Here is a 24,815-nt window from a genome sequence, read left to right as displayed (position 1 = left end):
AATGATAGTTGTCTTTTTGTGCTATTAAGGTCTACTGAACGATCTAAGAATGTTGAAATCATCTCGCTCAAGGACACACACAGATCCTCTTAAGCTAACATTGGCAAGTTTTCAAGATATTGTCTCTCAACGTTTGACTACGATTACGACTATTGACATTTCATGTAATATGCCAGTTTCTTATCCATTCGCGAGACTTATCCTCAACACTAATATTCTCGACATTAATGCTCTCGACATCTAGGAAAGGATCCGTTCCCTCGAATTGTAACTCTTTGAAAAAAGTTGAAGACCGCCGCCTCCCCATCCACACTAGTGTGGTTATAATAATTATATATTATATATTATAATATAAATATTTTCAATTATTCGTCCTTTCAAAATTTCCTATTTTCAATCTGACCTTACAGCATTCCTCTCGTTTAATACATGTATCGATGCGAGGGAGCAAGGAAATCCAAGATGGATGCAAGATTGAAGGATGACTACACCTTTATTCATATGGTTGTAGTCCATGTAACACTATTGTATGAATTGCAACGAGGATCACTTATTGTATCGCCTTATTCATATATTTATTGGAATTCAACTTCCAAACTATGGACATCACAAAATCAATAATAAATCACCACCCTTGACATTGGTAGGGAGGATCAGGTCCTAATGGACCCTGTGTTGCGTCTTATGTCCACTATTTTACTCATTCACTTTTTTTCTTAAAATTTTGATAAAATAGCAGGATTCAACTTCAATTTTGAGTTAGTAGTTATGTGCTCCACTATGGAAAGGCTGCCTGTTGCAAATCTACTTTTATTACATGCTAAAATCGACTAGTTATGATGCATAGGACTTTACCACGGCCAAGTAGCTTGATCCTTCAATTGATCACCATGATAGACATGATCTGCACTAGCTTTCTCCAAAACATTAGCAACAGCCAAAGCAAGTACAAAACTACCATCACTCAATGGATAAAATTTACTTGAGGGATAAATAATTCAGTCACCTCCCTTCAAATTATACATGAGATGTCAGGGGGATCGGGTCCAAATGGACCATGTCATGCATGATGATGGATGGTTTGGTTTAATCTATTTTTGTGTCATTACACCTCAAGACACAAGAAATTTAATGCTTATGAATGTCTATTTTTACTAGTTTCTATTACACCTAGTTTTAAGACTTCACATGCTGGTGACAAAATTCATAAAGCAAGATCTAGAAATATCCATATGCAAGATATACAAACCCTTGTATTGAATAGCCATGTACATATGGTATTTTTAGAGCTCTGTATGTCAAGGGAAAAAAAAAGATTACTTTACATCTCTCTCTCTCTCTCTCTCTCTCTCTCTCTCTGTGTCTCTCTCTCTAGCAAATTTGGTCCACTCAGATTTCTTGGCCCACGAGTGGCGACTTTCCTCGTTAAGACCCAACGACATAGAGACCGACTCTTGCAAGTGCAAAGGAGAGCCTAGGAGGGCCCGTCAAAGCCCAACTAGAGGCGATCATGGCCTTCTTTTATAGTGACTCAAGCCAGGGACAACAAGGGGCGTGCGATGTAGCACAGACCCAAACACTACGGGATGACAAAATCACCCAATGGATGGACTCTCACATGAGGACCACAAACATCTCTTACTATTTGACTTGGGAAGATAGATCACCAGAGTAATGGCAGCGCTTGTCAAACGATGAGCTATCTTTGAAAGATTACAGAGGAGAGAGGGGCCCAGATAAACTGATCAAGCTGAATACTAGCAACACTCTATTACCAACCCTTGCCACATCTAGAGCCAATGCCGGCTAAGCTAATCTATACTATCTACACAATTCCTTCCACAAACAACATACACAGGTACCATCACTTAGTTGGTCAATTGATCGGATGGCCGACTGACAAGGATCTCTCTACATGTTGTCCTTTGCATTGGGTACTTGGCACGACCCCAGCATTCCTGAAACCTCTGATCTACAAGCAAACACAAGAACACACCAAACGTGAGGAATGTGAGCAGACTGCTCACCACCCAACCATGACATCTACGGATGCAATCTCGAATCAAGAGATGTCTCCTCCGAGCCACGAGCTGAGCTACTGGCACGAACTCCCAACCAGATCCTAACCAACCTGGTGTCCCATACCACCAGGTGGCGCTGTGAAGCCTGGGATCTGTTGCTAGGCCTTGGGCTACGCTATGATGCAGGCACACGTCCGCAACTCAATCCAGGATCAGACCTAGCGCCTAGGAATGAGACTTGCTCCCATCGACTCTCTGAGAACTGAACCTCTGGGTCCCTTATATAGACTCGAGCCCCAAGCGCCAAAAATAGCAAAGATCCCTAACTTGTTCGTACCCTTGCCACTCAACCCGAGAATCAAGCCTGCCTAATTCTAAGCCTCCCCAGGCTACCTGAGCTAGTCTTGTGTACCCAGTACACGTCAGATACCAATCCCTGCACGTGACATACTTATCCTCCTCTAAGAACTCACTCCTGAGTTTGCTAAAAAACTCGGGAATGTCCTCTGGAGGTTCTGTAATGTCTCCCATGTTCAATCCTCCTCAACACGATCCTTCCACTTGATCTTGTATTCCATGATAGTTCTATTACGAATCTGTCTTTCACAAAATTCAAGAATACACTCAGGTTTGTGTGGATCTGTAACTTCTATTATCTCTTGAGGAGACACAAATGATCATCCGCACCCAGTAACTCTTTCAGTCTACTGACATGAAATACTGGATGTACTCTAACATCGGGAGGCAATTCTAGTCTATATGCAACTGGTCCAATTCTTTTAATAACCTTAAACGGACCACATTGTCTTGGGGATAATTTCGAAACCAAACCAGTACTAGGCTCTTGGATTCCTTGGGAATTCGCAAATATACCATCGTTCCTTCAAAGAACTCTCTAGGTGAATGATGTCTATTAGCATAAAATCTATCCCGATCTTGGGCACTTCTAATAGACTCCTTAGCACATTGCAACATTTCTTGCATGTCTTGTAAGAATGTCTTGGCAGCATCATTTTGGATTCCCTTTAATCCAACCATAACTAGTGACTTAGGTTGAAACCCGTGCATAAGCATAAAAGGACTGTACCCAGTACTCGAATGCTTTGCACTATTATAAGCAAATTCTATCATAGGTAGATAATCTTCCCGTGAAGATTGTCTCTTAGAAACATATGTCCGAAGCATATCTTCAACCAATTGGTTGACCTTCTTTGTACTACCATCAGATTGTGCATGATCTGAGGAACTCATACTTAGAGTAGTCTCTAACTTCTCAAAAACAAGTGTCCAGAAGTTACTTGTAAACTTCGAGTCCCTGTCACTGACTATGTCAAAGGGCAAATCATACAGCTTAAACAAGTGGTGTACAAACTAGTGAGCCAGCTGAACAACTGAGATGGTTGTTCTAATAGGTAAGAATCTAGCCATTTTTGTTAGACGGTCCACTATGACCCAAATGGAGTCATGACCCTTGCGCGTTCTTGGCAAACCGGTAATAAAATCCATGGAAATACTTTTTCATTTATTACCCGAGATTTGCAATGGTTGTAATAAACCCGCACTTCTAAGGCGTTCTACCTTAGTAACCTGACAAACCCGACAACCTACCACATAGTTTTTAATAAATGCACGCATCTTAGGCCAATAAAAGGTATGCTTCACAAGAGACGGAGTCCGATGTATACCTGGATGTCCAGCACTAGGAGCATCATGACACTCCTAGAGAATCTCGGATCGAAGATCCAACACATCTGACGCACATATCTTTCCATTCCGGAACAGCACGCCGTTCCTAATCATCCACTGACCTCCCGCCGCCTGTACCGTAGGTAGCACAATCCCTGAATCTTGGTCAACCATGGAGCTGCCATCCTGGACTCTTTACCAATAAGAACTGAAATGACTCAGTTACGCAAAACCCTCTCAAGGATTAAAATAGGTCTGAGGATATTTCTGCAAATGACATAGCATTTACAAACGTGACTCAACTTAAGGCATACGCCATACTATTCAGTGAATCCTTTCGATAACGTATTTCAAAATCAAAATCTTGCATTAATTCTACCCATCTAGCCTTCCATTCCCGCAATTCAAACCCATCACACACATACTTGATTGACTGATGATCGGTCAATACAAGAAACTTCGAACCATACAAGTAGTGTCTCCAAACCTTCAGAGCATACACAACCGCATAGAGTTCTTTTTCTAGTGTGAGCCCACGATATTGGGTGTCGTCTAGCTTCTTACTCTCAAAAGCTACAGGTTTGCCCTCTTAGAATAAAGCTGCCCGAATCGCAAAATCACTCGCATCGGTCTCTAAAACATAAGGCCGAGTAGGATCGAGTAATGCAAGAACGGGTGCTTCCTTGATAGTTAACTTCAAGGTTTTAAAAGCCTTGTTCAATGCATCATTCCAAGAGATCGACTAGGTAGACCTGCGTCCACGAACTTTCAATATGTTTGTCAGGGGTGCCCTGATGTGTGAATAATCACGCACAGACTTCTGTAGAAATACCGCGAATCCTAGGAAAGAATGAAGTTGTTTCACAGTCTGAGGGATAAGCCATTCTAAAACCTTTTGGATACGATCAAAATCAATGCTAATACCTTCAGAAGAAATCTTGTATCCTAAGTAAATGATCTCTTTCATAAAGCAGTCACATTTACTCATCTTGGCATAGAGCTTATTCTATCTTAGAATAACTAAGACAATCCGGAGGTGTCCAATGTGATCCTCTAACGTTCGGCTATATACCAAGATGTCATCGAAGAACATGAAACCGAATTTGTCCAAAAAATATCGGAACAAATCGTTCATCATTTGTTGGAAGGTGGCAGGAGCACTAGTCAAACCAAAAGGTAATACGAGAAACTCGTAGTAGCCATACCTAGTTCGAAATGCGGTTCTATTTATGTGTTTAGCATAGATAAGGATTTGATCATAATCCGTACGCAAATCAATCTTAGTAAAATACTTTGCTCTGGCCAAATGGTCTATCAAATCATCGGAACGAGAGAGAGGGTATCGATTCTTAATTGTCACTTTATTCAATCGTTTATAATCTATACACATTCTCCACGAAGTATCTTTCTTCTTTCTTAAGAGAACAGGTGCTCCCCGAGGTGATTTACTTGGGCAAATATAGCCCATATTCAAATAATCCTATAGCTGTGAAGCTAACTCATCCTCCTCAAGCTGGCTCATCCTATAAGGTGGAACACTAATAGGTTGAGCCCCAAGTACTAAATCGATGCGATGGTCTACTACTCGTTCTGGAGGTAAACCTTCCGGTAATTGAGCAGGGAATACATCCATGAAATCATCTAACAACGTTCTCAATTCACAGTGTTCAAACACACTTAAATCATTCTTGTTATTAACAGAGACAATAAATAAAGAAAGCGAAATCAAAACGCTCTGATACACATCATAATGAGAAGTGTTTAATATATTCTGAAGCTGCATCGCAGATACAATAGGTTCCTGAGAAGAGGAAATATTATCACACTGAATACAAAATTGGGTGTCCTTATTTTTAAAAAAAAAGAGTATGTTCCTTCCATCCAATCCGAATATCGTGGGTTTTAAACCACTCTATTCCGATTAACAAGTCCACATGCTCCAAGTACATGACATAGCACATAAGAGCCGCTGTGTAGTCTTGAATCCGGATAGAAAGCGCTTCAATCTTGCGATCCCAAAACTGCTTCTCAGCTGGAAGCTGCACCTCGTAGGTGTGATCGCTAGGTATCGTGGACAGTCCCATCTTCTGTACAAGTTTGTAATTAACAAAGTTGTGAGAGCTGCCCGGGTCAAAGAGAATGTGAACTCTTTAGTCCCTAACTTCTCCATAAACTCGAAAAAGACCATGGGAACCAAATAACGAATTATTAAAAGTGCAATTACAAGAAAGTGGACAGGTAATAACATTTACACAAATACCTGTCATCGAAACTTGATTAGCTCCCTTAGCTTTGGTACCTGGACCCGCATGGAGCTTCGGTCCTGGCGCTTGCTTTTGATTCTTGCGCTTAGAACAATCATTCCTAGTGTGGCCCCGCTCCTCGCATATGAAGCAACGTCCCTCTTTCTTTAGCTTCAAGGTATGAAGAAAATGGGCACAACCATTCTTCGCCTGAGTCAAATGGTTCTTGGAGGCGTTGTCCCCGATACCAGTGGTAGACTGAAAGAACTTCCTCTTGTTCTTCCCACCCGTGTCGGTAACTGTGGTTCCCTTTGCGCTGGCCATGGTATCATCATAGATGCGTGCGTAATTCATGGCCTCTTGCAACGTGGTATACTTTTTGTTCTTGATTTGTAACTTGTACAAGTCAGGCAAACCATCCACAAAGAAACCTAACAAGGTCACTGAATCCATCTTTGTAGCTCTGGTCTGCAAATCCCGAAATCTCTGAAGATAAACCTCAAAAGTCAGATTCAGCTTGGACATATCGAGAGCTTTGGGCTTGCCTACAATATCGTATTCTTCCTCCTTTTTCAGAAACTCCTTCCTGAAGACCTCTTCGAATTCTATCCATGTTGCAGACTTAGGTTGGAGTTCCTTCCACCACAATAAAGTCTTTCCTGACATAAACCCTGCTGCAAGCTATATTTTCTTGTCATCTGGGTAAGGGTGAAACTGGAAGTATACTTGCCACTTGTGCAACCAAGTGTCCACAACCTCCTTGGTACAAGACTTCTGATCTCCGAGAAAAGGATCTTAAGTGATGTTCGGACCTAACACTGAGGCCATCACATCCACATGCATAAGCGCTTGAACAGTGCTAGTCAAAAGTGTGAGTGTAGTCTGAATCCCTTTGAGTTGTTGTGTCAACCCCGTTTGATTCGTGTTAACTTGCTCAAAATTTCCATCAAGAGCAGTGGTGAATTCATTGAAGGCTTTCTTCGTAATTAGATCATCGTAGAGACCCTAATCATCCTCCGCATGGTAGTTCATATCCTGGTCTCCCATCGCAAGCTCGTGGTCTATAGAATCAGCCATAACTGAATCGAATCTGATGAAGAAAATAGGCTGAGAGAAGAGAAGGGATAGGTGGCTCGAAACTAGGAGACTGGAACAGAGAGAAAAGCTGACGAAACAGAGGGAGACGAGAGAAAGAGGCTGGCTGGTCGAAAGAAGGGGCTGACGGAGGCTGTCATTCCAGGAGCCGAGCTCCTTGCTGGCTTGTACGAAAATCTGCAGCAGGCGGTACCTGAGAGTGGAATCGTCAAGAGAGGCGTAGAGGGGTAGAGTCTTGCGCACGGGTCACGATAAGGGGAGGAGCTGCTACTGCGCTATGCTCTAGAATAGGTGGGCAAAACTTTTAGAGAGCTCAGCTTTCTAAAAAGCCCACCCTCCTAAGTTGGAGGGGTGGTGCTTTTTTTAGCATCCAAAATCCCCCCGAATTAGCATAGCCTTCCCTACGACCAGCTCCAACCCATGGCGCACCCCACAACTCGCCCCTTGGCTGCGAACTGCTCCAACCTATGGCGCTCTCCTGGTCTCTGTGCAGTCCGACCGTACCTAGGTTCACAACTGAAGCTCCGCCTCAGCCCATCGCTTACCAACGATCAGCCCATATCTTCACTCCTACGAGCACTTCTCTCCTGCAATCTCGCTCCCCTGCAATCGTTCTCTCGCCCTCCCGAGCTACACCTCGCTCTCTCTCTCTCACCTAATGCCTCAGTTCAACTTCGAATTCACTCACCCTCTGCCTTCTGCTACCTTCTTTCCCTAATCTTAAACACTTCCCTTAACCGATGAACCAAACAAGCACTTGCAGGCTAATGAACATGAATTTCGAAATCAGGGCATACCTGGGAAAAAAATCGTCCAAAATTCTCGCAACAGAAGTTCCTACCTCAGGAGTTGACTCTGATACCAACTGACACGACCCCAGCACTCCTAAAAGCTCTAATCTGCAAGCAAACACAAGAACACACCAAACCTGAGGAATCTGAGCAAGCTGCTCACCACCCAACCATGACATCTACGGGATGCGATCCCGAATCAGGAGATGTCCCCTCCGAGCCATGAGCTGAGCGACTGGCACGAACTCCCAACCAGATCCTAACCAGCCTGGTGTCCCATGCCACCAGGTGGTGCTGTGAAGCCTGGGATCTGCTACTGGACCTTGGGCTGCGCTATCATGCAGGCGCGCGTCCGCAACTCAATCCAGGATCAGACCTAGCACTTGGGAACGAGACTTGCTCCCATCGGGGCTCTCTGAGAACTGAACCTCTGGGCCCCTTATATAGACTCGGGCCCCAAGCGCCAAAAATAGCGAAGACCCCTAACTGGTTCGTACCCTTGCCACTCAACCTGAGAATCAAGCCTGCCTAACTCTAAGCCTCCTCGGGCTACCTGAGCTAGTCTTGTGTACCCATTACGCGTCAGATACCAATCCGTGCACATGACAATACTCTCCTGCAGCAACAGCGTGGTGTAACTCTCTATTTATGTTCTTGTCTCAGACATCCGCCTTGGGTGTGGATGCCTGCATTAGTGGCCCCACCCCCTTAGTATTTGGTTTTTTTCAGTCTCATAGACCCTTTGGGCTTATGAAAATGTTAATAAACTCTCTCTCTCTCTCTCTCTCTCTCTCTCTCTGTCTCTCTCTCTCAATTGAGGCTGCTAATGAAGATAGGGGGTGCCCTGCTTGGGAAGCCAAGGAAGAAAAGGATCAAGCATCTGCTAGGAAGACATTGAAAGTAGTCAAAGAAACTAATACAATGTGACTCAGATGTTTGCCTGCAGGGAGAGTGTAGAGGTCTTGCAGAAGCTGAGTGGGCAATCATCCATGCACAAGCACTCTGGTTTATATGGATAGCCAAAAAGGAAGACCACGTTAATGATGAAAATACTGACCCTGCCATGTTGTTGAGATGTTGGTGGGGCCGGAAAAAGAAACCATGATGCAAGTTTAGGTGGTACAGCCCTCAAAGATGGTGCTAGGATTGGGATGCTCCATGTATGTTCAGGGGAGAACGACATTGTTTTTCTGTTTATTGACAATATGTGCAGAATTCACTTCTGATATTTACCTGCAGCGAATTTCTCTCAATGTCTCCCTCAGGACCAACTCTAGGTTTACAGGACATTGCTATCAATGCAAACTCAAAGCTTGCAACACGAGTCCATGCACCGCAAGACTGAAGTGTAATGCTGCCAGAAGGGAATAAGCACACCTTTTAAATTATCATGCCCACAAGGAGGTGATAATTAGAAAAAAGACCAATGCAAGGCCAAAGCATGCAGCAACAATTGTACCAAAAGCCTGCAAAACAAAACACCAGTACGCCCTTATTGATTGGTGAAGAAGGTGAACATACAAGAACGTGCCATGTAAGATCCTCAAGCTGGACAACAAACTTTCAAATAACCAAAGTCTGCAATCCTAATTGGCGTTCCAAGGTAAAGGCTCCCATATTCCATACCTTACCCCTGGATTGAAATTTGAAATGCCTTGTAAACCATGTCAGACCACGGTCTATCACTGGGGCAAGAGCAAGAGCACTGCAAAGGATACAACACCTGAATTTGTCAGCTAAAACAGCAAAGATGCTGTGTGAAACTTATAGTAGATTGTCACTAGATACATCCCTATTTTCAAAAAATGCAAAACCAGTAAAGAATAAAACAGAAAATACCAGCCAGCCCTCGGCAATTTGGTGACTTGACTACCTGCCCAGACTAAAGCAAATAACTTGATAAATCTGCACCCAGTCATCAAATTTTCAACGTCTTGAAACATTGCATTTAGTATCTGTCCCAAATTTGGTATAATCTGACTGTATTTACAAAAATAGCTTGATTGCTAGATGAAAGACGCTCCACTCCCTGCACTCCCTCACTCCTCACTCTCGCTGCCGTGGCCACTCCCTCACACTTACATTGAATTCCCCCAAACCTTTAATCCTAGGGTGCATTCTTCTTGTAATACACTTCTGACTGTTACTGCCTTAAGTTTAGTACATTGAGACTCTATCGTAAAAGGAATGAACTGAGCAGCAGAAGGTAATGATTTTCTCCTCTTTGAAAATTTCCTAAGCCCTAAATAGAGAATCATGATACTCATGTGTTTCTTGACCACTTCAGGAGGCTCACGAAATAACTGCTGATTGTTTTAGGAGAGACGTGCAGCAAGAGGGCGACTGAGCCAAGGAGTGCAATGGCTGCAATATGGGGTGGATCGAACAAATTGCCTAGTTAATAGGCATATGACAGCAAGAGAAGTAGGTGATTCCATGCATTGTCTTTGGCAGGTGGCCCCACTGCTGTGTTTTTAATGCTTTGCCCCTGCAGTAACGGTCATTCTCTGTCAAGAAGTGGAAAGCTGTATAAACTAAGGAAGGAATATTATCACTGCGGTGGTCCTGCCCTTACTTATTAGCAGCGTGTTTGTTGTATTTGTTGTACCCGAGAGTCTCATTTGAGAATATTGGGTCCTATTTTCAATTATTATACACATGAAAGTTCTGCTGAAAAATCAGAGATGCCAGGAATTCTTGCACTGTCTGGCAACACTTTGTGTAGGGATGGTGCTGATTGGGGATGCTATTAGGAATCTCTGCAATCACTTTTCAAAATCTCTGCTTGGTTCCCAGACAATATATGTGCATCTGAATGCAATGAAGGTGCATGCTCATTAAGGCTTCCTAAAGGCCACATGGGTCTAGTGCAATTATTAGTGATATGTCAAATGTGGTAATTCTAAATGTCCTTTGCAAGTAGCCACCTTTGTAGAGCATCTTCCCACTCCTTGAGCTTGCTGATGTCAAACCATCCATCTCATACAAGATTCCTTGAAATTGTCACCCTGGAAGCTCTCTTGGTGACAAATTCATCTACATGCCTCTCCAGCCTTTGCCAGTTAGTGGAGCTCCACACTTCTCTTTTAAATTTGGTTTCATCGAGGTCCCGCTCAACTCAAATGTTGAGAAACTCCGGAAAAAGCCTGTAGGAATCTTGTATTCATGATATAATAGATGTCATAGCTATGACAACTGTCCTAAAGTTTCTTAGCGGTAGAGTTGTCCCTTCTCTAACCTAATCCAATTTGTATCTTCTTTTGAAATAAAGTTCCTGATAGGGAGCTCTTGAACGCCCTGTCTTGAAACCTCCATTCTGCACACTGTGTAGGTGATAGTTTCAGTTTTGAAATTTTTTTAAATCCATGGAGTTCTTCAGGCGCATCCTTGATGATTGGCTCCTACATGCACATGCAATCGTATTCATGCATGGAAGGGTCAGTTCTTGGTGTTAATGTCCACCTTCTGATTATTTTCTGAAATGATGACTGCCCAAGAATCTGTTTGGGAGAGTGATAGTCAGTAATTGGCTGGACTGTAGTTGGATAAGGAGATATCATAGAGCCATCTCGGAGCGGAATCCTCCGTATGTCATGTCGCCCTGGTTGGTGCATAGGCGGTGATGGGACGCTGGCGTCCGTCAAGGGGTGCCGTGCGTCTCAGTCTCTTGGAGGAGGCTCGATGCAAGACCAGAGCCACCGTGACTCCCGTGGGACGTATCCCGGGTCTAAACAATGACGGGAGGTCCCCTAGAGTGATCTGTGTCCCCTCGATGTCTCGTGTTTCGTGTTGCGGTCGTCGGGTTGGGGTCTCTGTCACGTCTGCGGCTAGAGACTGGACGATCAATGTCACTCGATGGGAAGAACTCTGTGATCTTGCTCTGAGAGGTGTCTGATGGTGTGGCCAAGCCCCGTTGCCTAAGTACTCTCTGTGTCGGACCCCCTCATGAATGAAGGCCGCGAGGCATCTCTAATTTGGGTAGGCGAGGAATTTGGAAAGGAGCCCGGAGCCGTCTCTGAAGAGACATGGGTAGCGACCTCGGATTTCGTAGTACACTGGGCACCTGAAAATAAAATGCTCCTCCGACTCAACCTCCTGACAGTCACATAATGTGCATATGCGATGCTCCCTAGGGATCCCCTCTCCTCTGCCGCTCTCTATGCGAAGGCAGTGTGATGATACCCAAAACTGTCTGATGGAGATCCGTAGTGAGTGAGGCATATGAAGCTTAGTGTACCCCGGTGGTGTGATGAATCCCTCCTCCAAAACACGAAGACAGTAATCTCTCTAGAAACTCAACTTCACTGGAAGCTCCCTTAGCTCCAACCAGGTCCTAAAGGGGTGTAGCTGCAGCAGATCCTCTCGAATGACCTGGTTGGTGTGTGGCCCGATCGGGATGGTGGGAGGGAGTACCGGAGGGGCATCTAAACTGTACTGAAAAGGAGGTATCCTATCGATGTGAAACCCTAGTCTCACAAACCATTTGTGAGTCCGTGCATACCAGCATCGCTCGTCTCCCTCTGCTGCCAACCTCATGGAGATATTGAGAGCCAACCATGGCAACCTCTGTCTCCCTAATGTGCAGTCCCCATATGATCTAACCCGGTGTAGATATGTAGCTGTAGTGGAGAAGCACCAAACTCGGCTTGAATGATGTGATGTGGTACAGAAGGCTTCCCCCGGATCATCCGTGAGAACATGAGGATCTGCAGGTGCTCCACCTGTGTCCACTCTATCTTTGACATGTCAGGTCCCCAACAAGGGCTGCCATGCATACCGACTGGTCGGACCAAGGAGTCGAAGAGAAGAGCCTTGGTCCGAGGGTCCTGGAAGTGGGAGTGGAAGCACTGTCTCTCTAGCCGAGCCAGTGAGACGTATCCCCTACTCAGTCTGGCCTGCATCGCTGGTCTCATCGTGAAGATTCGAGCCGGAGAAGATGACCCCCAAGTAAGTGTATGAGGATACGATCTCAACTGGTGACCCACCAAAAGTGAACTGCTTCCGTTGCATGTTTGCTCAAGAGGGGTTAAATTTAGATCATGACCTTGGTCTTGCCAAGGTTGACCTTCAAATTATGGGATAAACAGAAAGCCTGCAGTGCATCCAGGTGTCGCTGGAGCCCCTCGGGTGTGGACGACAAGAGTGCCACGTCATCTGCATAAAGAAGAATCCTGATGATGATCCCGGCAAGTGAGCAACCGGTCCCTCCGAAAGCCCCATGAAAGTCTCAAGCTCATCGATGTAGAGGCCAAACAGGGTTGGTGATAAGGGACAACCCTGTTTGACCCCTATGGTACTCAAGATCTCATCTGTCTAACCTGCGCCTGTCCGAACTCGAACTGAGACTCTCTCATAAAGTGCCATGACTGCCCAGATGATCTCTTGATCAAATCCCAGTGCCTGTAGGCGTGTGATGAGTCGAGCTCGAGGTACTATGTCAAAGGCTTTACAAAAATCCACAAAGCAGCAATATACCCTCTCCTTCCGTGATCTGGCCTCCTCTATGAGACTCCTGAGTGTGAGTATGTGATCCATAGTCCCATGGTCTCGCCTGAAACCGGCCTGACCCTCTGCTCTAAGCCCTCTCATCTTTGCAGACAGGCTAACCGACACATCCAATACTGCTGCATAGATCTTGGACATCACATGTCCAATCATGACAGTCCTGTAGTTACTCGGGTGCATGGGATCCCCTGCCTTGTGGATAGGGGTGATGGTGTTGAGTGTCCAAGTGCGAGGGAAGCCAAGGCAAACAGCGTCATTGAATAGCTTTGCTAGGATTGGGGCTAACGTGTCGATCCCATATGCGATAAACTCAATGCATAGCCCCTCGTGGTCCTTAGCTCGATCATTGTGCAGTTTCAATGTCGCATCCTTGACTCCCCCTCTGGTGAACAACGTGCAAGTGGTGGGGCAATGTGTGTGTATGAGATCTGGAGTAGGCTGGTGTGGGACATCATAAAGATGGCGTGCATACGTGTGCCAAACTCTCGTGTCACTGAGGGGTGATGGAGACCTACGCTCAGGGAATCTCCGCCAAAAATCCTTAGAGTTGTTGCTGTACAAGATGTTCAGCAGCTCCTCCTCATTTCGACGAAGAAATGCCTGTTTCTTCCAACGTACAAGACGTCGGTACGTGTGTACCGTGTCTGGTGTGTTCGGGAGGTGACACCTGGTTTCAAGTCAGAGTTGTCGGCGATAAGCCTTGCACTCCGCATCGTACGAGTTGTTGCAAGATACAGAACCAAGAGGTGGTGGTCTAGTGGACCGTGTGGAATGATAGGGGATCCCATGATGTAATCTACTATACTAGTGCCCCCCCCATGTGGGAAGCAAGTAAAACCACCTGAGGAGGGCCATGGGTCAAGCCTCTTATAGATGATGAGATCATGCATCCTGCCCAGATCAAAGAGCGCGTGTCCATATGGTGTAACAGGCCCGTGTCGGTCCGATGAGATCCTGGTCATACTTGCTCCGTCTAGGTCCATGTCTGGTAGCATGATAGAGTTGTCTCAGAAGTCCAGGAGTGGTGCCTGGCGTGTGCTCGTCCTGGCGTTAAAGTCCCCAACAAGGAGAACTTCCCCACAAGCTGAAAGGTCTGGGATATCCTGATGTAAGGGTGCATATGGCGATGTTTCACCCTCCTCTCGTGCCACTCTGGCGTAGTGGGATGTGTCTGGCGGGAAGTAGCATATTGCTATGAAAAGGTCAGGAGTGGCTGTGCGTCGGATCCGGATCCAAATGAATCAGGAGTGTGCATCCTTCCTCTCAACGGAGATGGCTCCAGCGAGGGAAGACCTGTACAATACTACGGCCCCGCCTGATCCTTGAACTCCTCATGTATCCCTCGTCTCATCCCTAAAGGCTAACTCCCATGTATAGCCACTGACTATCGGTAGTGGACGCTCTGGGCTCTGGTGTGCCTCCGTGTAAAAGACTATGTCTCGTCTTGTGTAAGATTCTGAGAAGTTCCCTGGGTCTGACCATAAGGTACCATTACAATTCCAAACGGTGCAGGCTAGGGTCTCGAAAACTTGAGTCCATCCCTAGGGGGTACGGGTGGGAGCCCGACGGGCGCCGGTCAACAACCTACCATCTCGGACCACGGCCCATTTTCCCTCCTTGTAGGCAACATCCCGCTGCTGAAGAAGAACTCGTCGCTCCTCAATTTGTAGTGGTGTCAAATCCTCATCCATGGACAGGGTGGGGTGCTCTCCTAGAGCGGCTCGATGTCAGAGTGTCGCTAGTCGAGCATGTGAATCTCTGAAGCGAATGACTAGGGGCTGCTCTTAGTTGGGGTCTCTCCCAACACGCCATGCTCCCTCTATGCCGCGGTCACGGACCCCCATGGTGGTGGCCACAAAGGTGATCGCCTCCTCCATGGGCGTCGTCGTGGTACTGGTGCTGTCTCGCGTGATCCCTCGTATTCGGATGTTGAGGGATGTTGAGAGAAAAAGGTGGAGATTACATGGAAATTCGGTGTGGGGATAAAAAAGGATTGGAAATTAGTTTTGCTTCTCCAAGCTGGGCCGCCATCAATTAGGCTTCCTTGTGAGACGTGGCAAGTATGATTAAAATTCCTAATAATATAGTTTCTTGAAAGACAGATAATAAGAAGATAATGATGTGTGATGCCTTCAAGATGAAAGTGTGAGACTTTCATAGAAAATAAGCTTGTGAACGTTAGCGAGGCCTTGGGAGGAATTGAGAGAAGATCACAAGGATCCTCTTCCCTCTCTAACTGCGAATTGACAGGGAAAGGCTGGCTGGTCTCATTGGAGCTCTTGTCACAAGAAGCCTTCTCAGTGGCTAGTCTTTTTCTTGTTGCAATCCCATCTTGATGCTGGCTGAGTAAACAAGCTTTCTTTCTCTCTGCTCTACAACGGGCTTGACCTATGGCCCTCCTCAGGTGGTTTTACTTGCTTCCCACACGGGGGGGGGCACTAGTGTAGTAGATTACATCATGAGATCCCCTACCTTCACTTCATGTATCACCGACTTCACCGTAGCACCACTTCCTCCAGCAGCTGATCACACATACCTATTCTTCACTATTGCCACCCCATGCTTAGCCACACCACACACACCTACACTTTGATCACAGCCTCTGAAGATTTAATTTTACCCTTACGGTTCCTTTGCTTACCTCTCGGGGTTTGAGCATTTTAAACATCCTTAGGGGGACCGTTGGGGTCAGCCCCTCGAGCTTTGGGGTGGTGATCTAAAACCCTACTCTTTTTGGGAAATATATGTTGGCTAAGATGTGCATCGAGTTCTGTGAGAATTCTGGCTCAGGGAGAGGTGCATACCAGAAGTCATTAGACTCCTTCTCATCCTCTTCCTTGTCACAGGGTTGGAATAGTTTTATGGAGGTGGTTTGGGCGATGGTGTCATACTCTGTGGCAAAGAGGTGTCCAATGGGTGGGCCTTGTAGGTTTGTAGGTCCACTCTCATGGTCTGCTCCTCGTGCCGTAAATAGATATTATCATTGCGCTAGTCATGCACGAGTCTGGACATTCGCAAAAAGGGTCTGCCTAGGATAGCTTCATATCCTGGATGTCGAGTGAAGTCCATGACCACAAACCGGATAGGGTACGTGAATCCAAACACCTTAATATTTATGCCAGTCAACACTCCCAGAGGTTCAATGGTTCCTCCATCGGCTAGTGTTCTTAGACAATTCCTATCTTGTCAACTCGACGACTTAGGCCAGCTATCCTACCCGGTGCAATAGGGCCTACTCTGGACGCCTAAACAGACTCCTAACCTACATCAATCACATACCACTCATAGAGGACCACACTGCCCTGATTAGTCGCACACTCCACGAGGCTGCCCTCCAAATCTTTCCCCACACCACACGGTCCACTAGACCACCACCTCTTGATTCTGTACCCTGCAACAATTGGTACGATGCGGAGTGCAAGGCTTATCGCCGACAGCTCCGACTTGAAACCAAATGTCACCTCCCGAACACACCAGACACGGTACGCAAGTACCGACGTCTCGTACGTCGGAAGAAGTAGGCATTTCTTCGTCAAAATGAGGAGCAGCTGCTGCACATCTTGTACAGGCGAAGATTCCTTGAGCGTGGGTCTCCATCACCCCTCACCGACACAAGAGTTTGGCACACGTATGCACACCATCTTTATGATGTCCCATACCAGCCCACTCCAAATCTCATACACACACCTCGCCCCACCACTTGCACGTTGTTCACCAGAGGGGGAGTCAAGGATGCGACATTGAAACTGCACAATGGCCGAGCTAAGGATCACGAGGGGCTATGTACTGAGTTTATCGCATATGGGATCGACACGTTAGCCCCGATCCTAGCAAAGCTATTCAATGACGCTGTTTGCCTTGGCTTCCTCCGCACTTGGACACTCAACACCATCACCCCCATCCACAAGGCACGGGATCCCATGGACCCGAGTAACTACAGGACTATCATGATTGGACATGTGATGTCCAAGATCTATGCAGTTGTATTGCATGCGTCGGTCACCCTGTTCGCAGAGATGAGAGGGCTCAGAGCAGAGGGTCAGGCCGGTTTCAGGCAAGACCATGGGACTATGGATCACATACTCACACTCAGGAGTGTCATTGAGGAGGCCAGATCACGGAAGAAGAGGGTATATTGCTGCTTTGTGCATTTCTGCAAAGCCTTTGACACAATACCTCGAGCTTGCCTCATCACACGCCTACAGACACTGGGATTTGATTAGGAGATCATCTGGGCAGTCATGGCACTGTATGAGAGAGTCTCAGGCCGAGTTCGCACAGGCGCAGCTTGGACAGATGAGATCTTGAGTACCATAGGGGTCAAACAGGGTTGTCCCTTATCACCGACCCTGTTTGGCCTCTACATCGATGAGCTTGAGACTTTCATGGGGACATTCGGAGGGACCGGTTGCTCATTTGCCGAGATCATCATCAGGATTCTTCTTTATGCAAATGACGTGGCACTCTTGTCATCCACACCCAAGGGGCTCCAGTGACACCTAGATGCACTGCAGGCTTTTTGTTTATCCCATGATTTGGAGGTCAACCTTGGTCATGATCTTTAACACCTCTCGAGCAAACATGCAACGGAAGCAGTTTACTTTTACTTTCGGTGGGTCACCAGTTGAGATCGTATCCTCATACACTTACTTGGGGTCATCTTCTCCGGCCCGATCTTCACGATGAGACCAGCGATGCAGGCCAGACTGAGCAGGGGATACACCTCACTGGCTCGGCTAGAGAGACAATGCTTCCACTCCCACTTCCAAGGCCCTTAGACCAAGGCTCTTCTCTTCGACTCCTTGGTCCGACCAGCCGGTATGTATGGCAGCCCTTGTTGGGGGCCTGACATGTCAGACATAGAGTGGACACGGGTGGAGCGCCAGTAGATCCTCATGCTCTCACGGATGATCCGGGGGAAACCGTCTGTACCACATCACATCATTCAAACCGAGTTTGGTGCTTCTCCACTCCAGCTAGATGCAGCCTTTCAGACCATCACATATCTACACCGGGTTAGATCATATGGGGACTGCACATCAGGGAGACAGAGGTTGCCATGGTTGGCTCTCGATTCCTCCATGAGGTTGGCAGCAGAGGGAGACGAGCGATGCTGGTATGCACATACTCACAGATGGTTTGTGAGACTAGGGTCCACATCGATAGGATACCTCCTTTTCAGTACAGTTTAGATGCCCCTCCGGTACTCCCACCCACCATCCCAATCGGGCCACACACCAACCAGGTCATTCGAGAGGATCTCCTGCAACTACACACCTTTAGGACTTGGTTGGAGCCAAGGGAGCTTCGAGTGAAGCTGAGTTTCTACAAAGATTATTGTCTTCGTATTTCGGAGGAGGGATTCATCACACCACCAGGGTACACTAAGCTTCATATGCCTCACTCACTACGGATCTCCATCGGACAATTTCGGGTATCATCACACCGCCTCCGCACAGAGAGCGGCAGAGCAGAGGGGATTCCTAGGGAGCATCGCTTATGCATATTGTGCGACTGTCAAGAGGTTGAGTCGGAGGAGCATTTTATTTTCAGGTGCCAGTGTACTACGAGATCCGAGGTCGCTACCACTGCCTCTTCAGAGACAGCTCCGGGCTCCTTTCCAGATTCCTCACCTACCCAGATCAGAGATGCCTCGCGGCCTTCATTTACGAGGGGGTCCGACACAGAGAGTACTTACTCAGGCGAAGAGGCTTGGCCACATCATCAGATACCTCTCAGAGCAAGATCACAGAGTTCTTCCCATCGAGTGACATTGATCGTCCAGTCTCTAGCTGCAGACGTGACAGAGACCCCAATCCGACGATCGCAACACGACACACGAGACATCGAGAGGACACACATATCACTCTAGGGCACCTCCCGTCATTGTTTAGACCCGGGATACGTCCCACGGGAGTCACGATGGCTCTGGTCTTGCGTCGAGTCTCGTCCAGGAGACTGAGACGCACGGCACCCCTTGACAGGCGCCAGCGTCCCATCACCGGCTATGCACCAACCAAGGTGACATGACATATGGAGGATTCCGCTCCACTCCAGTCCTTTTCTTTTCATTGTTGCATCCAGATGTATTTCATTATGTATGATCAGACTTAGGATTCAGCACGGGTGATGATGCTCGTTTCAATAGCCCCACCCTTACTGTGATTTGTATCAGGTTTTCTTTCAGTCTCATAGACCCATCGGTCTTCCAAAGACTCTAATAAAATTTCTTTCTTTCTTTCTTTCTAAGCAAATAGATGGCCAAGTGATACTTGGCTGTTTGGACAGCTACTTGTGAGGCAAGATGGGAAGTGTGCTTCCAAATGGGTATGCATTAGCTCGTGAATGAGCTTGGTTCGAACTCCGGGCTGGTTAAGAGTTCTAACTTGTTGCATGCCCCATTGTGATTGCCTTCAGCTGTGAGTTCAAACTCCAGGCTGGTTAAGAGTTCTCACATGCCCCATTGTGATTGCCTTCAGCTGTGAGTTGTTTTTGGAGGGACTTGTGGGCAAGGGTGATTCACTATGGATGCTTGCAGAGACTAAGCGGATAGATGGCCAAGTGATACTTGGCTGTTTGGACAGCTACTTGTGAGGCAAGATGGAAAGTGTGCTTCCACATGGGTATGCATTAGCTCGTGAATGAGCTTGGTTCGAACTCCAAGCCGGTTAAGAGTTCTAACTTCTCGCATGCCCCATTGTGATTGCCTTCAGCTGTGAGTTCAAACTCCAGGCTGGTTAAGAGTTCTCACATGCCCCATTGTGATTGCCTTCAGCTGTGAGTTGTTTTTGGAGGGACTTGTGGGCAAGGGTGATTCACTATGGATGCTTGCAGAGACTAAGCGGATAGATGGCCAAGTGATACTTGGCTGCTTGGACAGCTACTTGTGAGGCAAGATGGAAAGTGTGCTTCCAAATGGGTATGCATTAGCTCGTGAATGAGCTTGGTTCAAACTCTGGGCTGGTTAAGAGTTCTAACCTCTCGCATGCCCCATTGCGATTGCCTTCAGCTGTGAGTTCGAACTCCGGGCTGGTTAAGAGTTCTCACATGCCCCATTGTGATTGCCTTCAGCTGTGAGTTGTTTTTGGAGGGACTTGTGGGCAAGGGTGATTCGCTATGGATGCTTACAGAGACTAAGCGGATAGATGGCCAAGTGATACTTGGCTGTTTGGACAGCTACTTGTGAGACAAGATGGAAAGTGTGCTTCCAAATGGGTATCCACTAGCTCGTGAATGAGCTTACTTCGAACTCTGGGCTAGTTAAGAGTTCTCGCATGCCCCATTGTGATTACCTTCAGCTGTGAGTTCGAACTCTGGGCTGGTTAAGAGTTCTCACTTGCCCCATTGTGATTGTCTTCAGCTGTGAGTTGTTTTGGAGGTACTTGTGGGCAAGGGTGATTCACTATGGATACTTGCAGAGCGCGTTCATGCTTCCAAGGATTGTGGGCAGGCTAACTATGCTTTCACCCATTGCTTGGGTACTCCAGTGACTTTTATGCAGGTGTTTCCTATTGTCATTGGGATGTGAGAGCAAGACCAGCAGGGCTAAGTTTGGGATACTGATGCCCATTGAGAGTGGGAAGAGCACTGAATGCAAGTGAGTTTGAGTTCATTGTGTAATCTATTTGCTGGACTCTCCAATTAATAAAGAAATATTGAAAGGGGCGCCAAGGCTTTGGGGCCAATCTGTGTCCTTGTTATTGAGCAAGAGCACTCTAGCTCCCCCAATCTGTGTTTGGGTTACTTGCTGAATATTCTTGTGTGAAGCCTTTGGCTGGTTAGTTGTCTTTACCGCCCTCTTGTTGGTCTTAAGGCTGGTGTCAGGTCGCTCCTGCCAAAAAGGGGAAGTTTCTGAAATAGCCTATTCCAGGCACCCTAAAAGGCAGATCAAACAAAGAAAGCATCATTATATAGCATCGTAAAATGATTTTTTCTAATATTGAAGCCCTGACTTACGGTTTTTGCCAACCTCAGGTTTTAAATGAGTCAAATGGGATTAGAGTCCAGATCGATTACAAAACACAGTAAGTTCCAAAGAGAGAGAACCCTTCTTTCCCTTTGTTTGTTACATGGCAAGTGCTTCACTATTAACCTTTCAGCTGCTGCTCTGTAGCCAAGACCAGTAGGAACTGGGGAGATATAAAACCTGCTCCAAGGTTATGACAACAATAAAAAACGTCAATAGGCTATCCAAGAACACCAAAAGACTTACAATGGAATAGTCGGAATTATGTATTGGAGAGAAACAATACCAGGCAAATAAAAACGTTCCAAGGTAGTACGCAGTGTTCAAGAGGCCATATGACAAAACACCTGCTACTCCACATCTCCTCAACTTCAGCATGATACTAAACATGCAATAGGTTATGTCAGCAGGATAGAAAATATGGACCAAAAGACACCAGCTTCATTCAAATTTAGCAAGCTGTATCTCACTTTTTCATGGACTCAAGGATCAACATGTACATTGTACAGGGATTTAAAAAACAAAACAATAATCACTATATCATGTTTTCAAAGTCAAAGAGGGAAGTTGGCCAATGATAGACATATCTAGAAACACACTACCTTTCTTTACCAGTCGGCATTACTTCTGCAGTAACTTCAAATTGTTGTGGACCATCTGTCACAATAGTCATTCAGAATCTAAAAATCACGTTTATAATGAGAGGGCCGAAAATTCAGATTCAATATATTTCAATTCTTGTGCAAACATAGGGCTGCATGTAACAAAAAAAGCATGATCAGGACAGCAGCTAGAAAGAAGGGGCATTCGGAAAGCAAATTCTTGGAATTGTAACCAACACTTTTCAGCCCTAGAATATTTAAAAGCATGCCATAAATCAACATATTGCCAAGCCTTCAGTGAGCAAAAGGAAAACTTGTCATACCTTTGACTACATTCTCTCTCAATGAAGCATCATCAAAAATCCGCTGTTTGGAAGCCAAAGGTAACAACATGCACACCAGAAGGAGACTTAGAAATTCTTCATTGAATTTGAGAAGATTATGTTGAGATAATCAAAAACCGATGTCTCACATGTTTCATAGTAGGATACCATTCCATAACTCCAATAAACAAGGCAAGAGCTTTTAAGCATACAGGTAAGCAGCATCCATGATGCTGTAGTTCATGTTGCTGTCAGCACTCAGAGCCCACATGATTTGCAGAATGCTAAAAATTATTTGCTTCATTACCAACTACTGGAAGCCATAACTATAAATGGTTTGACCTTCATATAACCATAAAGATAACTTCAGAGCTGTTTCTTGAAACTTGACGCCAAATACATGTGCAATCAAATCTTTAGATTAAAACAAGACTTGTTTAGTCAGTCAAGCATGGAGGGCTCGTGATGGGAGAGTTGAGGCAGAAAGTGGGTGCTTCACATCATTGTTTGGGCCATTGAATAAAGAAATAGAGAAGTCAGGCCACTTCCAATATTCTATTGCCCTCCACCAGCCAATATTATATTGGGTTTTATTCACCTTATTCTTCCATGTCACCAGCCCAAGGGCTCCCTTACAGGGCCCTTTTTGAGTAGAATAGATTAAGCAATCAAAACAAGATCATTCTCTTGTACATGTAGCTCTGTAAAAGATTCAAGCACATTGTAGTGACAAAGATAATAGGGCTTGCTTGCTTAGCCAAACGCCTGCAGTGGGATGATTGTACCCACAAATCACATCAAATCATGCAACTCGAGCCAAATTTCTTGAGAGGTATTCATGACACTTACTATTCTTAGAAGCCTGCTAAATATTCACTTATCAACTACCCAGATTGAAAAAACAATAAACCTACTTGCTAAGTTTAGCATGAAAACTACTAAAAATAGAAGGTGCCATTAGAGACTCTCATCTTGCAGACTTTAAGCCCACAAACACAAAGAGCTAGCCAGAATTGAAGTCTGACCTGTTGTCTTCCTACTGCCCAACATGGCCTTGAGTGTCCTCCAAAAGGATCTCCAAGGCAGGTCTGAATGTTGCTCCAAGAGGCCTACTTGTGCTCTTCTCAAGGCATTGGGGCTCCTGAAAGCAGACTGGCCAAGCAGTCTGTACATCATCCTAGGGCAGACCCAGAACAGCTGAGTGTCAACATGTGGCCAACTGTACGGATGACTAACACATGTTAGTCATAGCCCCGTCTGGCCCATCCCCGACCTGTCCTGTCTGCCGACCTGCTACATACCCAACCTGTTCTTTGCCTATAAATAAGCCCTTTAACTCTTTTGCTGCTCATTCTAAGGCCTCTTGCTGCCAACCCCTCATGCCTTCTTTCGGGATCTTGTACAGCCAGCCATGCTGCCAGCTTCTGTACCTCTGCCCACGTGGGAGCCCTCTTTCTTCTCTCTCCCTCTCAATCCAGTCCCCGATCCTCAGCCCGGATGGCCTTTCTTTGAGCCCTAACCCAGGAAAAGTTGTAAAGTATATATATGATTATGTTTAGGAACTTCTAGACTCTATCCGAAGTTCTGATATTGCTATTGTAATCATGACCAAGCATCATTAAATAGAGACAGATAGTTTATCTCTGAAAGGGGGTGATCACCATTTGCACCCCATGCAGAGACGCTTTCACATATGAATGGTTCTGACAACAAACTTCCCATTTTCTTCACGTTTCCATTGCCAAGCAGATGGGCAAAGTGAGGCAGGTGTAAGGGTAAAGGGATCAAAGAGAAAAAATTTTCAAGCCAACTCAACAACCAAAGGAAGGGAGCACAAGAGAGTGGATGAACTGCTCCACAGGTGCAAGACTGGGCTGGCTCTGCTCCTCTGCCGGGCCCTGGAATGGACTGATCTGATGCTCCACAAGATGCTCCAAAGAGGGCTGAGGGGGGGGCCTATATATATCCGCCCTAGTCGGGTAGGGCAGACTGCTGACCAGCCTGCAAGGTGGCCAACCCCACAGACCAGCATGCCGACTCAAAGGGGGTGGGCCGACCCACCTCTACCCTATAAAAGGGCCTGGTAGCAACCCTGCAGACAGCCCTAAGGGACAGCCTCTCCTGCCTCTCAACACTGATCAAGCTGCAGCCCTACAGCACACATAGGGGCCAGCATACCCTAGACTATCCTCACGAGGGGGGCCACACCCACAACACAGGCCCTCGCTCTCTACGCTACCCTCACTCAATGGGCGGGCACACCCACAAACACTGGCTCGCTCTCATCAGGAGATATTGATCTCTAACACCCCCTCTCAGCTCCCAGATGCAAAAGAGACACCAGGGAGCTGGGGGTGCCGCTGGAACTACTGGAGAAATCCATCCTGTGATACACCACCGCTGAAGACCGCCACAGGTATTGTCGAAGACGCCCCCTCATAGCACGAAGTGCCTCAGCATGATCACTGGAAACCTGGAACTCTTGCTCCCTCCTCTTGTCTGGCAATGGTACACTGGGTCATCTGGTACAACAATCCAACTGTTGGTACAGGTACATGACTCCAACAGAGGATCCTAGAACAA

At 46.3% G+C, this 24,815-nt stretch overlaps 1 protein-coding gene across 6 annotated transcripts in view; it reads right to left on the bottom strand.

Annotated features, from left to right (window-relative positions):
* Positions 1–24,815, bottom strand: part of LOC147884024 (uncharacterized) — a 57,648-nt gene that overhangs the window by 11,850 nt on the left and 20,983 nt on the right. Inside the window, exons 3-10 of one of the 6 annotated variants that reach the window (XM_087398900.1) lie at positions 22,233–22,275; positions 21,910–21,964; positions 21,594–21,689; positions 21,434–21,487; positions 9,676–9,741; positions 9,463–9,541; positions 9,214–9,302; positions 964–1,291 (exon numbers count right to left, since the gene is read on the bottom strand). In XM_087398900.1, the coding sequence (XP_087255026.1) occupies positions 9,225–9,302; positions 9,463–9,541; positions 9,676–9,741; positions 21,434–21,487; positions 21,594–21,689; positions 21,910–21,964; positions 22,233–22,275 (471 nt within the window). In that variant the 3' untranslated portion in view covers positions 964–1,291; positions 9,214–9,224. Of the gene's footprint in view, positions 1–963; positions 1,292–8,739; positions 9,303–9,462; positions 9,542–9,675; positions 9,742–21,433; positions 21,488–21,593; positions 21,690–21,909; positions 21,965–22,232; positions 22,276–24,815 lie in introns of those variants that run through there. The other 5 variants (XM_087398902.1, XM_087398901.1, XM_087398904.1 and 2 more) reach the window with 5 other exon arrangements.

This window comes from Dipteris shenzhenensis, chromosome 27, assembly GCF_047967505.1.
Source record: "Dipteris shenzhenensis isolate YYH24624 ecotype China chromosome 27, Dip_SZ_1.0, whole genome shotgun sequence".
Taxonomy (NCBI): domain Eukaryota; kingdom Viridiplantae; phylum Streptophyta; class Polypodiopsida; order Gleicheniales; family Dipteridaceae; genus Dipteris; species Dipteris shenzhenensis.
Note: the sequence above shows the minus strand (reverse complement) of the source record. Positions and strands in the feature narration are given on the sequence as shown.